This window comes from Symphalangus syndactylus, chromosome 3 (genome assembly GCF_028878055.3).
Source record: "Symphalangus syndactylus isolate Jambi chromosome 3, NHGRI_mSymSyn1-v2.1_pri, whole genome shotgun sequence".
In the NCBI taxonomy this organism is placed as follows: Eukaryota; Metazoa; Chordata; class Mammalia; order Primates; family Hylobatidae; genus Symphalangus; species Symphalangus syndactylus.
In genome coordinates, this window is record NC_072425.2 from 87,970,197 (window position 1) to 87,982,689 (window position 12,493).

Sequence of the window (12,493 nt, forward strand, 5' to 3'; positions counted from 1 at the left end):
AAAAAAAAAAGGCTAGTGACAGTCCCTGCCTTAGAAGGTTGCTATAAGGATTGTATTATGTACAGCACTCAGTAAAGAGCCTGACATATAATGGCACAATATTGTGTTTGCTATTATTATTGACTTTCTATGGTTCTCTTCTACTATATTAAGATGCTGTTAATTAAATAATCACATTTGGTACAACTGTGTGGAAAGAAAGAGTACAAACTCGTCATAGGTTCTCTGTTGAATATAAGATATCATCACTAAGGTGCATCAATCTTGCGATACCAGTTTTCAGGTCTTCAGCAGTCTTGGTTGATTACAGGTTCTCAGCCTTCAACCAACTAGAACATACTCGTAGGTAGCTGAATTCTAGGCAGCTTGAACAAAAAGCAAGATTTCCAACTAGATAAAGTGGATGGAGCAGGCACTTTCGGCTGTTGGGATGCCCATTTCCCTGCTTCTTTTTTTTTGAGATGGAGTCTCGCTTTTGTTGCTCAGGCTGGAGTGCAATGGCACAATCTCAGCTCACTGCAACCTCTGCCTCCCGAGTTCAAGCAATTCTCCTGCCTCAGCCTCCCAAGTAGCTGAGATTACAGGCACTTGCCACCACACCCAGCTAATTTTTTGTATTTTTAGTAGAGAAGAGGTTTCACAATGTTGGCCAGGCTGGTCTCGAATTCCTGGCCTCAGGTGATCCACCCACCTCGGCCTCCCAAAGCGCTGGGATTACAGCGTGAGTCACTGCATGCGGCCTTCCCTGCTTCTTCTTTGCTGGGAGAGCCTCCACTTTGTCCAAGTCCCCACCCCTCCCCCACACAGCCAAGTGCTCCACGGGAAGCTCTGCCTGGTTCCTGCAGGATGTGAGGACGCATCAAAGCCCATCATGGCGGCCCCACTGCCCAGGCCTGAGACTGGGTTAGAGGTGGCACATGGCCCAGTCTGCAGAATTAGATGCAGGAGGCAGTCAGCTCCAGGCTTCTGAGAAAGGTTTCCTCACTCTTAACAAAAAGATATGAGAAAGTCCCTGCCTCCTTTGAAGTTGTCTTCTGGAACCACTAGAGACATCTTGAGACCAAAGGGATGGCTGTCTTAAATTGAAGTCAACGTTAAGAGCAGTACAGAAAGATGGTTTGATCAGAATCCTTGGTGATTCCACCAGGTCACAGAATTAATCTGCATTGTGGTTATTCGACTTCTGAATTCTTTGTTTGTGAAATAATAAATTTCCTCATTGTTAGGGGTTGAATTGTCTCCTCCTCAAATTTCTGTGTTGAAGTCCTCATCTGCAGTACCTCAGAATGTGATGTTATTTGGGAATGGGGTGCTGCAGATGTAATGAGATAGGATGAAGTCACACCAGAGTAATATTACAGGCTGATAATGTTGTGTCCCCCCAACATTCATGTCATGAAGCCCTAACCCCGGTATTTCAGAATGGGACTGTATTTGGAAACAGGGGCTTTAAAGGGGTGATTAAGTTAAAATGAAGCCATTAGACTGAGCCCTAATCCAATCTGACAGGTGTCCTTATAAGGAAATTTGAACCCACAGGGAGATATCAGGGATACATATACACAGAGAAAAGCCATGTGAGGATGCAGAGAGAAAGTGGCTAGGAGGAGTGAGGCCTCAGGAGAAGCCAAACTTGCTGACACCTTGAGCTTGGACCGCTAGCCTCCAGAGCTGTGAAAAAAGAAACTTCTGTGGTTGAAGTTGCCCAGTCTGTGGCATTTTATTATGGCAGCCCTAGCAAACTAATACAGTTGTCCTCCTTTAACCTTGGCGAGGTATGTTCCAAGGCTCCCAGGGAATGCCTGAAACCACAGATGGTACAGAACCCCATATATACTGTTTTTTCCTATACCTATATACCTGTGATAAAGTTTAATTTATAAATTAGGTACGCTAAGAGATTAACAATAGTAAAATAGAACAATTCTGTCAGCAGCACTACTCTTGCACTTTGGGGTCATTATTATGTAAAATAAGGGTTACTTGAACACAAGCACTGCAATACACAACAATCGACCTGGTCACCAAGATAGCTGGATGAAGGGATGGTTACCATCCTGGGTGGGATAAAGTGGGGCAGCACGAGATTTCATTCTGCTACTCAGATCAGTGTGCAATTTAACTTATAAATTGCTTATATTTGGAATATTCCATTGAGTATTTTTGGACCACTGTTGACCACAGGTAACCAAAACCTCAGAAAGCAAAACCATGGATAAGTGAGGGACTACTGTATAGTTTTGCTTGTTTGTTTGAACTTTTATTTGTAAATTTATGCAACCAGTTTCAGAATACAGAGATTATTTTGTAGTTTGCTTTCTTCAATCAACATTATACTTTTGAGATATGCTGATACTGGTGTATCTAGGTCTAGGTAATTTTTCTTACTGCTATGTAGATTTCCATTCTACTAATATATTACAAGTTAGTTTTTCAATTTTCCTTTTTTTGGTTGTTGTCAGGAACAACATGGTCATGATCATCTTTCTATGTGCAGTTGGGTTTCTCTAGGTTACAACTATAATTAAATTTTTTGGATCACAGAGCTAAAATATGCTTTATTTTTTAAAAAAGTTAATTTTTAATTGACAAAATTATATATATTTATTGTGTATAACCTGATGTTTTGAAATATGTATATATTGTAAAATGGCTAAATCCAGCAAATTAATATACGCTTACAATTCACATAGTTTTGTTTTTTTTTTTTTTTGAGACAGTTTCACTCTTGCTGCCCAGGCTGGGTCCAATGGTGCAATCTTGGCTCTCTGCAACCTCTGCCTCCCAGGTTTAAGAAATTCTCCTGCCTCAGCCTCCCAAGTAGCTGGGATTATAGGTGCACACCACCACAAGCAGCTATTTTTTGTATTTTTAGTAGAGATGGGGTTTTGCCATGTTGGCCAGGTTGGTCTCAAACTCCTGACCTCAGGTGATCAACCTGCCTTGGCCTCCCAAAGTGCTGGGATTACAGGTGTGAGCCACTGCACCCAGCCCCATGTGCTTATTTTTTATGGGAAGAATATTTACAATTTTTTCTCTTAATGGTTTTTAAAAAATACTACACATTGTTATTAACTATAGTCACCCTGTACAATAGATCTCTTGAACTTATTTCTCCTAACTGAAATTTTGTATCCTTTGACCAACATCTCTCCAGCCTCCTAACTCCAGCCCCCGGTAGCCACCATTCCACTCTCCACTTTTATGAGTTCAACTTTTAAAATTTCACAAGTGAAATCATGCAGTATTTGTCTTTCTGTGTCTGATTTATTTCACTTAATGTCCTCCAGGTTCATCCAAGTTGTTGCAAAGGACAGGATTTCCTTCTTTTTAAAGGCTGAAAGGTACAAGTTGAATATCCCTTATCTGAAATGTTTGTGATCACAAGTATTTTGGATTTTAGTTTTTGGGGGTTTTGGGACATTTGCATTATACTTACTGGTTGAGCATTCTTAATCTGAAACGAAACTATTCCAGTTAACATTTCCTTCGAGCATCATACCAGCCCTCCAAGTTTTTAATTTTGGAGCATTTTAGATTTCTGAATTAGAGATGCTCAACCTGTATGCCATTGTGTGTATGAACCTCATTTTCTTTGTCTGTTCATCCATCGATGGACACTTAGGTTAACTCCATATCTTGGCTATTGTGACTAGTGCTGCAGTAAACATGCGAGTGCAGATATCTCTTTGACACACTAATTTTGTTTCCTTAGGATATATACCCAGAAGTGGGATTGCTAGATCATATGGTAGCTCAGTTTTTGAGGAACCTCCATACTGTTTTCCATAATGGCTGTACTAATTGATATTTTCACCAACAGTGTGCAAAGGTTCCATTTTCTCATTTTTCTTGACAACACTGGTTATCTTTCGTCTTTTTGATAACAGACATTCTAACAGGTGTGAGGTGGTATCTCATGGTTAATACAGATTTTGATTCTGAGAAGTGGGCTGCTACGGTAACAGATACCTAAAAAAGTGGAAGTGACTTTGGAACAGGATAAGATGACAGGACAGAATAGTTTAAAGGTGCAGGCAAGAAAATGCCTAGATTGCATTGAAGAGATTGTTGGTGGAAATACAGACATTAAAGAGGCTTCTGGTGAGGCCTCAGATGGTAATAAGGAACGTGTTACTTGACACTGGCAGAAAAGCAATTCTTGTCATAAAGTGGCAAGGAACATGGCTGAATTGCATTCTAGTGTTCTGTGGAAGATAGAATCTGTGAGTGACTAACTCAAGAACTTAACTGAGGAGATTTCTAAGAAAAGTGTTGAAGATGTGACCTAGTTTCTCCTTATTGCTAGCAAAATGAAAGAGGAGAAAGACATATTGAAGAAGTAACTGTTAAGCAGAAAGGAACTAGAACTTAAAGATTTGGGAAATTCTCAGCTTGTCCATATGCAGAACATGAGAAAGTGTATTCTGGAGAGAACACCAAAGTGTGGCCAGACAATGACTCCATAAAGAAATTATGGGTGTAATTCTTAGACAAAATCACCTATTTCAGAAGAAGCCAGGGATAGAGATGGGGTTATACCAGCAGAAATATTGCCAGCTTGGGGTAAAGAGGATGGAAACAGGACAAAATGAAGGAAAGTAAGACTTCTTAGATTCTACAGGACAAGACAATTTAGCAACCTGGCTGCAAATATGTATTAACCTCCAAGAAAAGGGAAAGTAACTCCAAAGGCAATTCACAGATCAGCAGAACATCTACTGCCACTGCCACCACTGGCCCAAAAGGTACAGATCAGGGAGATGAGGCTATTTCCCTCTCACTTTCAGGGGATGGGGTCACCACTTCTGTCAGTGAGCCAGGATGCTACCTCCCAGTGCCCCAGGGACAGGGCTGCTGCCCCCAAGGGCAATACTGCCGCCTTAGTGGGTCCAGAGGCAGGGCCATCATCCCAGTGGGCCCCGGTACAGGGCATTGAGCCAAAGAAGATTATTCTGAAGTCTTAAGAATCTAAAGGCATTTGCTCTGCTAAGTTTTGGACTTGCTTGGGACCTGTGACCTCTTTCTTCTGATTTCTCCCTTTTGGAATAGAAAGGTCTATCCTATGCCTGTTCTACCATTGTATTTTGCAAGCAGGTAACTTCTCTGGTTTTGTAAGTTCACAGCTAGAGAGGAATTTTGCCTCAGGATGAACTGTACTTCAATTCATGAAATAAATTGATAGATGAAATGTATCATGTAGATGATATTGTGATTATATTTGGGACTTAGAATTGATACTGGAATGGGTTAACAATTTTGGGCTGTTGGTAGGCTGGGCGTGGTGGCTCATGCCTGTAATCCTAGCACTTTGGGAAGCCAAGGTGGGTGGATCAGATGAGGTAAGGAGTTCAAGACCAGCCCGGCCAACATGGTGAAACCCTGTCTCTACTAAAAATATAAAAATTAGCCGGGCATGGTGGTGGGGTACCTGTAATCCCAACTACTCGGGAGGATGAGGCAGGAGAACTGCTTGAAGCTGGGAGGCTGCGGTTGCAGTGAGCCAAGATTGCACCATTGCACTCCAGCCTGGGCAACAGAGTAAGACTCTGTCTCAAAAAAAAAAAAAAAAAGAAAGAAAGGAAAAAAGAAAAAAAAGAATTTTGGGCTGTTGGAATGGGTGAATGTATTTTGTAAGTCAGTAGGACTTGAATTTTGGGGGTCAAGAGGGCACATTGTTACAGGCTGAATTACGTCTCCTTCAAAATTCATCTCTTGAAGCCTTAACCCCTCATACCTCAGAATGTGGCTGTATTTGGGAATAGGACTTATAAAAGAGATAATTAAGTTAAAATGAGGCTATTAGGCCCTTATCCAATGTGACTGGTGTCCTTAGGAGAAGAAGAAATTTAGACACACAGGGAGACAGTGACCATGAATGTGCACAAAGAGAAAAGGCTATGTGAGGTCACGGCAAGCGATGCCTATCAGCAAACCGAGGAGAAAGGGTGCAGGAGAAACAAAACCCCTCGGTATCTCTATCTTGGACTTCTAGCCTCTAGAACTATGAGAAAAATATGTTTTTATTGTTTGTGCCACCTGGTCTTTGGTCTTTTGTTATGGCAGATCCAGGAAATGAATACGCTGGGCTTTCTGTTATTTGGCACTAATTGCCTCCTAATAAATGCCGCAGAAATCACCTATATGCCACGCATACAGCACTCCCAAAATAATAAGCTCCAAAATGAATCAGAGTGACAAGATTTTGAGGAAGAAATAATATGAAAAGGAAAACACATTGAGGTAGAATACAATGATCAAAGAATACCTGAATCTAAGGGAAATGTAGAAGAGCGATCTATGAAAAGAAACAGTGAAGAAAGAGAGAAAGGTTCATTTGGATCATCAGCTGTCACATGACTTTGAAACGTGAATAGAGGAGATTAAACATATTCATTTGATAGCTGGAGGGTATAAGAAGAACATTATATGTGAAAAGTGCTAACTAAGAAGTTTACAATAAGTTCAGAAATAAGAATCACTGAACAGAAATATGCCTTCAATTTTTACAAACTCACAAAGTTTCTAGGAAAATATAAAGAAATTGTTATTTCTTTATATTTTATAGTTATTACAGAATTAAGTTGTAATATTTTTTAAAAAGAGAATTCAGAGGCTGCACACGATGGCTCATGCCTGTAATCCTAGCACTTTGGGGGGCCGAGGCGGGCGGATCACAAGGTCAGGAGATCGAGACCATCCTGGCTAAAACAGTGAAACCCCATCTCCACTAAAAATTAGCCGGGTGTGGTGCTGGGCACATATAGTCCCACCTACTCGGGAGTCTGAGGCGGGAGAATCGCTTGAACCTGGGAGGCAGAGGTTACGGTGAGCCGAGATGGCGCCACTGCACTCCAGCCTGGGTGACAGAGCGAGACTCTGTCTCAAAAAAAAAAAAAAAAAAAAAAAAAAAAAGAGGATGCAGAAATATAACAGACATCTCACTAAGCTTTTCTTTTTTTTTTTTTTTTTTGAGAGACAGTCTCGCTCTGTCACCCAGGCTGGAGGGCAGTGGTGCAATCTTGGCTCACCGCGACCTCCGCCTCCCGGGTTCAAGCGATTCTCCTGCCTCAGACTCCCGAGTAGTTGGGACTACAGGCTCCTGCCACCACGCCTGGCTAATTTTTTGTATTTTTAGTAGAGACGGGGTTTCACTGTGTTAGCCAGGATGGTCTCATCTCCTGACCTCGTGATCCGCCCACCTCGGCCTCCCAAAGTGCTGGGATTACAGGCGTGAGCCGCTGCGCCCGGCCATCACTAGGCATCATTAGCTGAGATTCTTCTCTGCCAGTGATGTATGTTATATGCTGAGCATATTAACACAACAACTTATTCATCAGGCAAGAAAGAAAAAAAAGACTTTTTTTTTTTTTTTTTTTTTAAAGGGATCACATCAGCACACTTCACTTGAATATTGGTGATATGGTTTGGATCTACGACCCCACCAAATCTCATGTTGAATTGCAATCCACATTGTTGGAGGTGGGGCCTGGTGTGGGGTGATTGGGTCATGGAGGCGGTTTCTTATAAATGGTTTAGCACCATCCGTCTTGGTACTATTCTCATGAAAGTGAATTTGTTCTCATGAGATCTGGCCATTTAAAAGTGTGCAGCACCTCTCCCCTCACTCTCTCTTGTTCCCACTTTGGCCAAGTGAAGTGTCTGCCTCCCCTTCCCCTGTGATTTTCTGAGGCCTTCCCAGAAGCCCAGCAGATGCCAGCATCATGCTTCCTGTGCAGCCTGTGGAATCATGAGCCAATTAAACCTCTTTTCTTTATAAATTATCCAGTTTCAGGTATTTTTTATAGCAATATGAAAATGGACTAATACAATTGCTATGTTCCACACACCTACCTGCAGAGGCACATCTGGATCCATAGTAAATTGGGCAATTTTGTCAGCCCAGGGCAATAATTTCTTAGTTTTGTGGTCCACATAATAATCAAAGATCGTTCCCTGGGATGGAAATTTCACTGCTTTCATCTCTTTCTGCCACCACCGACTGAAGTCAGCTTGACAATCAGAAATCTAGGGAGAACAAGAGAAATCCTTATTGCAGACTCAAAGTAATTAAAACTATAAAAAACAAAACAAATTATGAGTAATAATACAGGGGTAGAAACCTAAAATTGCCATATACCCATCAAGCACAAATTTTGTGAAATAATTAACTTAAAAAGCAAGATAAAGTTAGGTGAACACCAGATTACCTGTTGGTTATTCAATCTAATGATAACATATTATGCAAATTCCTATGCTAGGTAGTCACTGCTGAACAGTGGTGTTCACTTCTACCAATGTTCACATCAATTTACAGGAAAATGGGAAAAATAAGAATAGAGTACTTTTTAAAAATTAATAACATTATTTGATTTAAATCCTGTCCTTTGCTCTGAGCTCATAGCTTCCCTGGCCCTTTCAATGATAAAATATATTTCCCTTATAAAATTATGGTGATAGTTACTTTTATAAATGCTCTTGCTTAGAAAAGTAAACAACTGGCAACTCTATACCATTCCTACACATCATTACTGAAACTCTGTTGATCTCTGGAATTCTAAATCTGGGAATCCCTGCCATGAGAGATGGAGAAATGGATAAATGCATGGACTTGGTTTCGTACCAGACCAAATCTAAGGGGTCCAGCTGAAAAGTGCATAGGGATCAACTTTCAGCCTCTAGAGAGATTTATATTGGCAAGGAACAGGCTCTCTTTACTGGGAGGTGCTTGTTTTAATATGAATATAGATATAAGACATTTACTGCTAGATTAGGGTTGGAAAATAAAGAAAAGGACAACTGTGTGCAACAACTAGAAAAACCTTTCTATATCCACAGGATGACCTGGCCCAGTGATGCCCAAGGCCACAGGATGACCTGGCCCAGTGACTGCTATATCCATAGGACAATCTGGCCCAGTGATTCCTATATCCCTAGGATGATCTGGCCCAGTCACTGCCATATCCACATGATGACCTGGTTCAGTGATACCTCTATGCATCCACAGGATGACCTGTTCCAGTGACTCCTATATACATAGGATGACCTGGCCCAGTTACTCCCATATCCACAGATGACCTGGCCCAGTGACTCCTATATTCATAGGATGACCTGGCTCAGTGACTCCTATATTCATAGGATGACCTGTCTCAGTATCTCTTATATCCACAGGAGACCTGGCCCAGTGAATCCTATATCCATAACATGACCTGACATAGTGAGTTTGATGAACTCTTAAAAATACTGTGTGTGTCTACTGCTTTCAGCAATCTCATTTTTATCTATGCCTTCAACTGTGATTTTTCCCCAGAGAAATTTTTAAACCTGCTTTTACTTTGATGTCCCCATGTCATTGTATTATGGCCTATAAACTGGGCAGAAGGGGGTGATCAATGTTTGCAGGGAGAGCTTGCCCCACCATCTTCCAAACCAGCTGAGAGCATCCCTCTACCACCCCATGCATGAGTTATGACTTTAGGTTCACTTAAATTATTTTCAGATTAGTGGTAGAAGATATTTCTTCACCCTACAAAAGTTGGTCTTGAGCCAGGACAGTTCAGATGATAATACTTATCGGGCACCATTCTCTGTCGGCAGACTACATTTAACTTTAACTTTATATCAAACTTTGCTTCACCTAACCACTACATAGGCAAAATGATTTTGGTGACAAATCTTTCATTCATTAATTCATTCAACTAAAATGCATCTGTTCTAAAGTAGAAAAGAAAACCAACACCTTCTCTCCTCTCACAGAGTTTATGAGGAAGATAGAGGAGCGGAACATGAAGATGTGTCGTCCAGCTGAGGCTAAGCCAACAAACGCAGAAATCAACAGTTGCCTTGAAAGTAAAGTTTGCTGTAAGTGAGAGTAACAGAGGCAACCTATTTTAATTGGATGTTCAGGGAAGGCATCTTTAAGTGCCATTTAAGGAAGAGTCCAGCATGTACAAAGTTCCCGTGGTATGAAAGAACTTGGTGTGCTCAAGAAACTGGACCCCGTAGCTGGGGGTGGGGGAGTGAGGGGAGTGGGGGAGGGAGTGGCAGAGGAAGAAATAGGGAGAGCTAAGCAGGGCTAGATTCGGAGGCCTTGTAAATAGAATTAAAATTTGAAATGTTATCTTAAAGGCAATAAGGAGCCATTCAAGTGTTTTCAACTCTGGAGTATATCATATGATTTCATGTGCATTTCAAAAAATCACCCTGACTGCTGAGTGAATGATGAATTATCAGAACAAATGTAGAAATAGAAAGCCCAGTGAGGAGGCTACTTCAGAAGCCAAGTGAGAAATGACGGCAGTTTATGGGAGTTCAGATAAAGTTGATTTGAAACTCGTTTTGGAGGTTGGCTGCTATGACTTAAGAACACAGGTCCTAAGTCAGTCAGCTGCTGTCTGAACCTGGCTTAGGCATGGGTTAGCTTTGTGCCTGGAAACAGATAAATATACCTTTCTGAGCTTCAGTTCCTTATTTGTAAAAGAATAGTTGTACCAATCCATATAGGGTTTTATAGTTTTTGAAGAGTAAATGAGGTGCCCTATGAAAAGCTCTAAGCACATTCCCTGACACATATTAGACACTCAATTTGTTAAGCTACCAAGTGGCTATCCTGAGAACATTTCTTGTGTCTGTTTCACGCATAATGCCAACCTCATAGCCTCTCTTTCAGATGCTCTGTAGTTAGAGCCCTTTTGAAAATTTTAAGCTGCTATTGCTGCTCATGTTGACTATTAATTAGGGAAAGGAAGGTGCCAGTGATATCCAGCTTCTAGCTTATATAACTAGGGGGGAAGGCTGATACATTTGGAAATTGGAAAGATTAAAAGAGGGTCAGCTGGGAGGGAGGTGAGGGGTTATGAGCAGGAGGGGAAAGATGTCCGCTATCAACATCCCACCTGATTTTACAGTCCCAGAAAGGGAGAATGGGTAAATATTGAAAGAAATACCTGGTGGAGGAGGAGGGTTGCCTTCTGTCTGCATGTGGCCTCCATAAACAAGAAACCCACACATGTTGTAAACTGTGCCTCTGAGAAAGCCACATGAAGTCCCTGACATGAACACTTGACTCTCACTTACACAATATCGGCTGCTAATCTTTAGAAAGCACTTGGAAATTACAGAAGGAATCTGGCTTCTGAGAATGGCTGAAATGAGATCTAGGAGGCCAAGTGAATTCCAAATATATTATTATAATAATAGGCATGCATTATGGTAACCTAGTGGCGAGAAGTGGAACTGGCCAACAGATTATATCAACCATTTATTTTCTGATCTACAGTGAACAAACCAACAGAAATATAGGTCACTCTTGGCTGTGATGCCTTTAAATGTAAATGCCCCATTTACACCTGGAAAGAGCAAAGAAGCCTGGAAAATGTGTGCTATCTATTTTTAATGTAAAAATTCAGGGGTACCCATAGAAGCATTATGAACCATGAGAGGCCTTGAGGTACCATGGAAAGTGTGGCTTTTGGAGAAAGACACACTCGGATGGGAATCCTGATGTTGCCATTTCCCATCAGTGTGACTTTGGGCAAGTTACTTTGCCCCTCTGAGCTTTACTTTATTTGTGCAATGAGGATACCTTGAAGAATCATTGTAAAGATCACATGAGAAAAATTACACATAGAGGTGCATGGTGGCAATTAGATCTGCAAATTTCTAAAGTTGAATAATTCCCACTTTGCACTTTGGTAAGCCTAAGCAGTTCGTGGGATCTGTGTGCTGGTGCAAATGTTTGTCTCAAGTGTTTCCGTATAGGAAATCAGAAGCCACAAAATGGCTATGCAAGCAATCTGTACAGGCATGAATATTTCACTTTCAGCTAAAAAAAAAAAAGACCAGTGAAAAAGGAATTGGCCCAGGGTTGACTATGGTTCACAAATGACTATCCTGGGAATAGTGTGTGAGACTGGTTAGAAGTAAGAGGGATTGGAGAGAGGGAGACCAATTTGAAGATTATCAAATGCTACAAACCGAATTGTGACCCCCCCCCCACATCCCACCTCCAAATCCATATTTTGAAGCCCTATCCCCCAGTGTGATGATATTTGGTGGTGGGGCCTTGGGACACAATTAGATTTAGATGATGTCATGAATATAGGGTCCTCATGATGGGATTAGTGTCCTCATTAAAAGAGAAACCAGTATGTCTTTCTCTCTCTGTCACATGGGGACACAGCGGGAAAGTGGCGGTCTGAAAGGTGGGAAGAGAGTCCTTGCTGAAACTCAACCATGCTGACACCATAATCTTGGACTTTTAGTCCCCAGAACTGTGAGAAATAAATTTCTATTGCTTAAGCCACCCAATTTGTGGTATTTTGTTACGGCAATCTGAGCTACTAAGACACTATGATAGCCAGGGCAATCTAAAGATGCTTTGCTCCTGAATTTAGGCTGCAGGGATGGAGAAGAGGGAAGAGGGTTGGCAGCTATTTCACAGGTGAAACTGAAAGGGTCTGAGATCACAGGACACAGAAATCAGGAAGAGTGA

At 41.4% G+C, this 12,493-nt stretch overlaps 1 protein-coding gene across 1 annotated transcript in view; it reads right to left on the bottom strand.

Annotated features, from left to right (window-relative positions):
* Positions 1-12,493, bottom strand: part of DNAH11 (dynein axonemal heavy chain 11) — a 366,891-nt gene that overhangs the window by 168,103 nt on the left and 186,295 nt on the right. Inside the window, exon 45 of the mRNA XM_055272477.2 lies at positions 7,855-8,028. Within this exon, the coding sequence (XP_055128452.1) occupies positions 7,855-8,028 (174 nt within the window). The remainder of the gene's footprint in view (positions 1-7,854; positions 8,029-12,493) is intronic.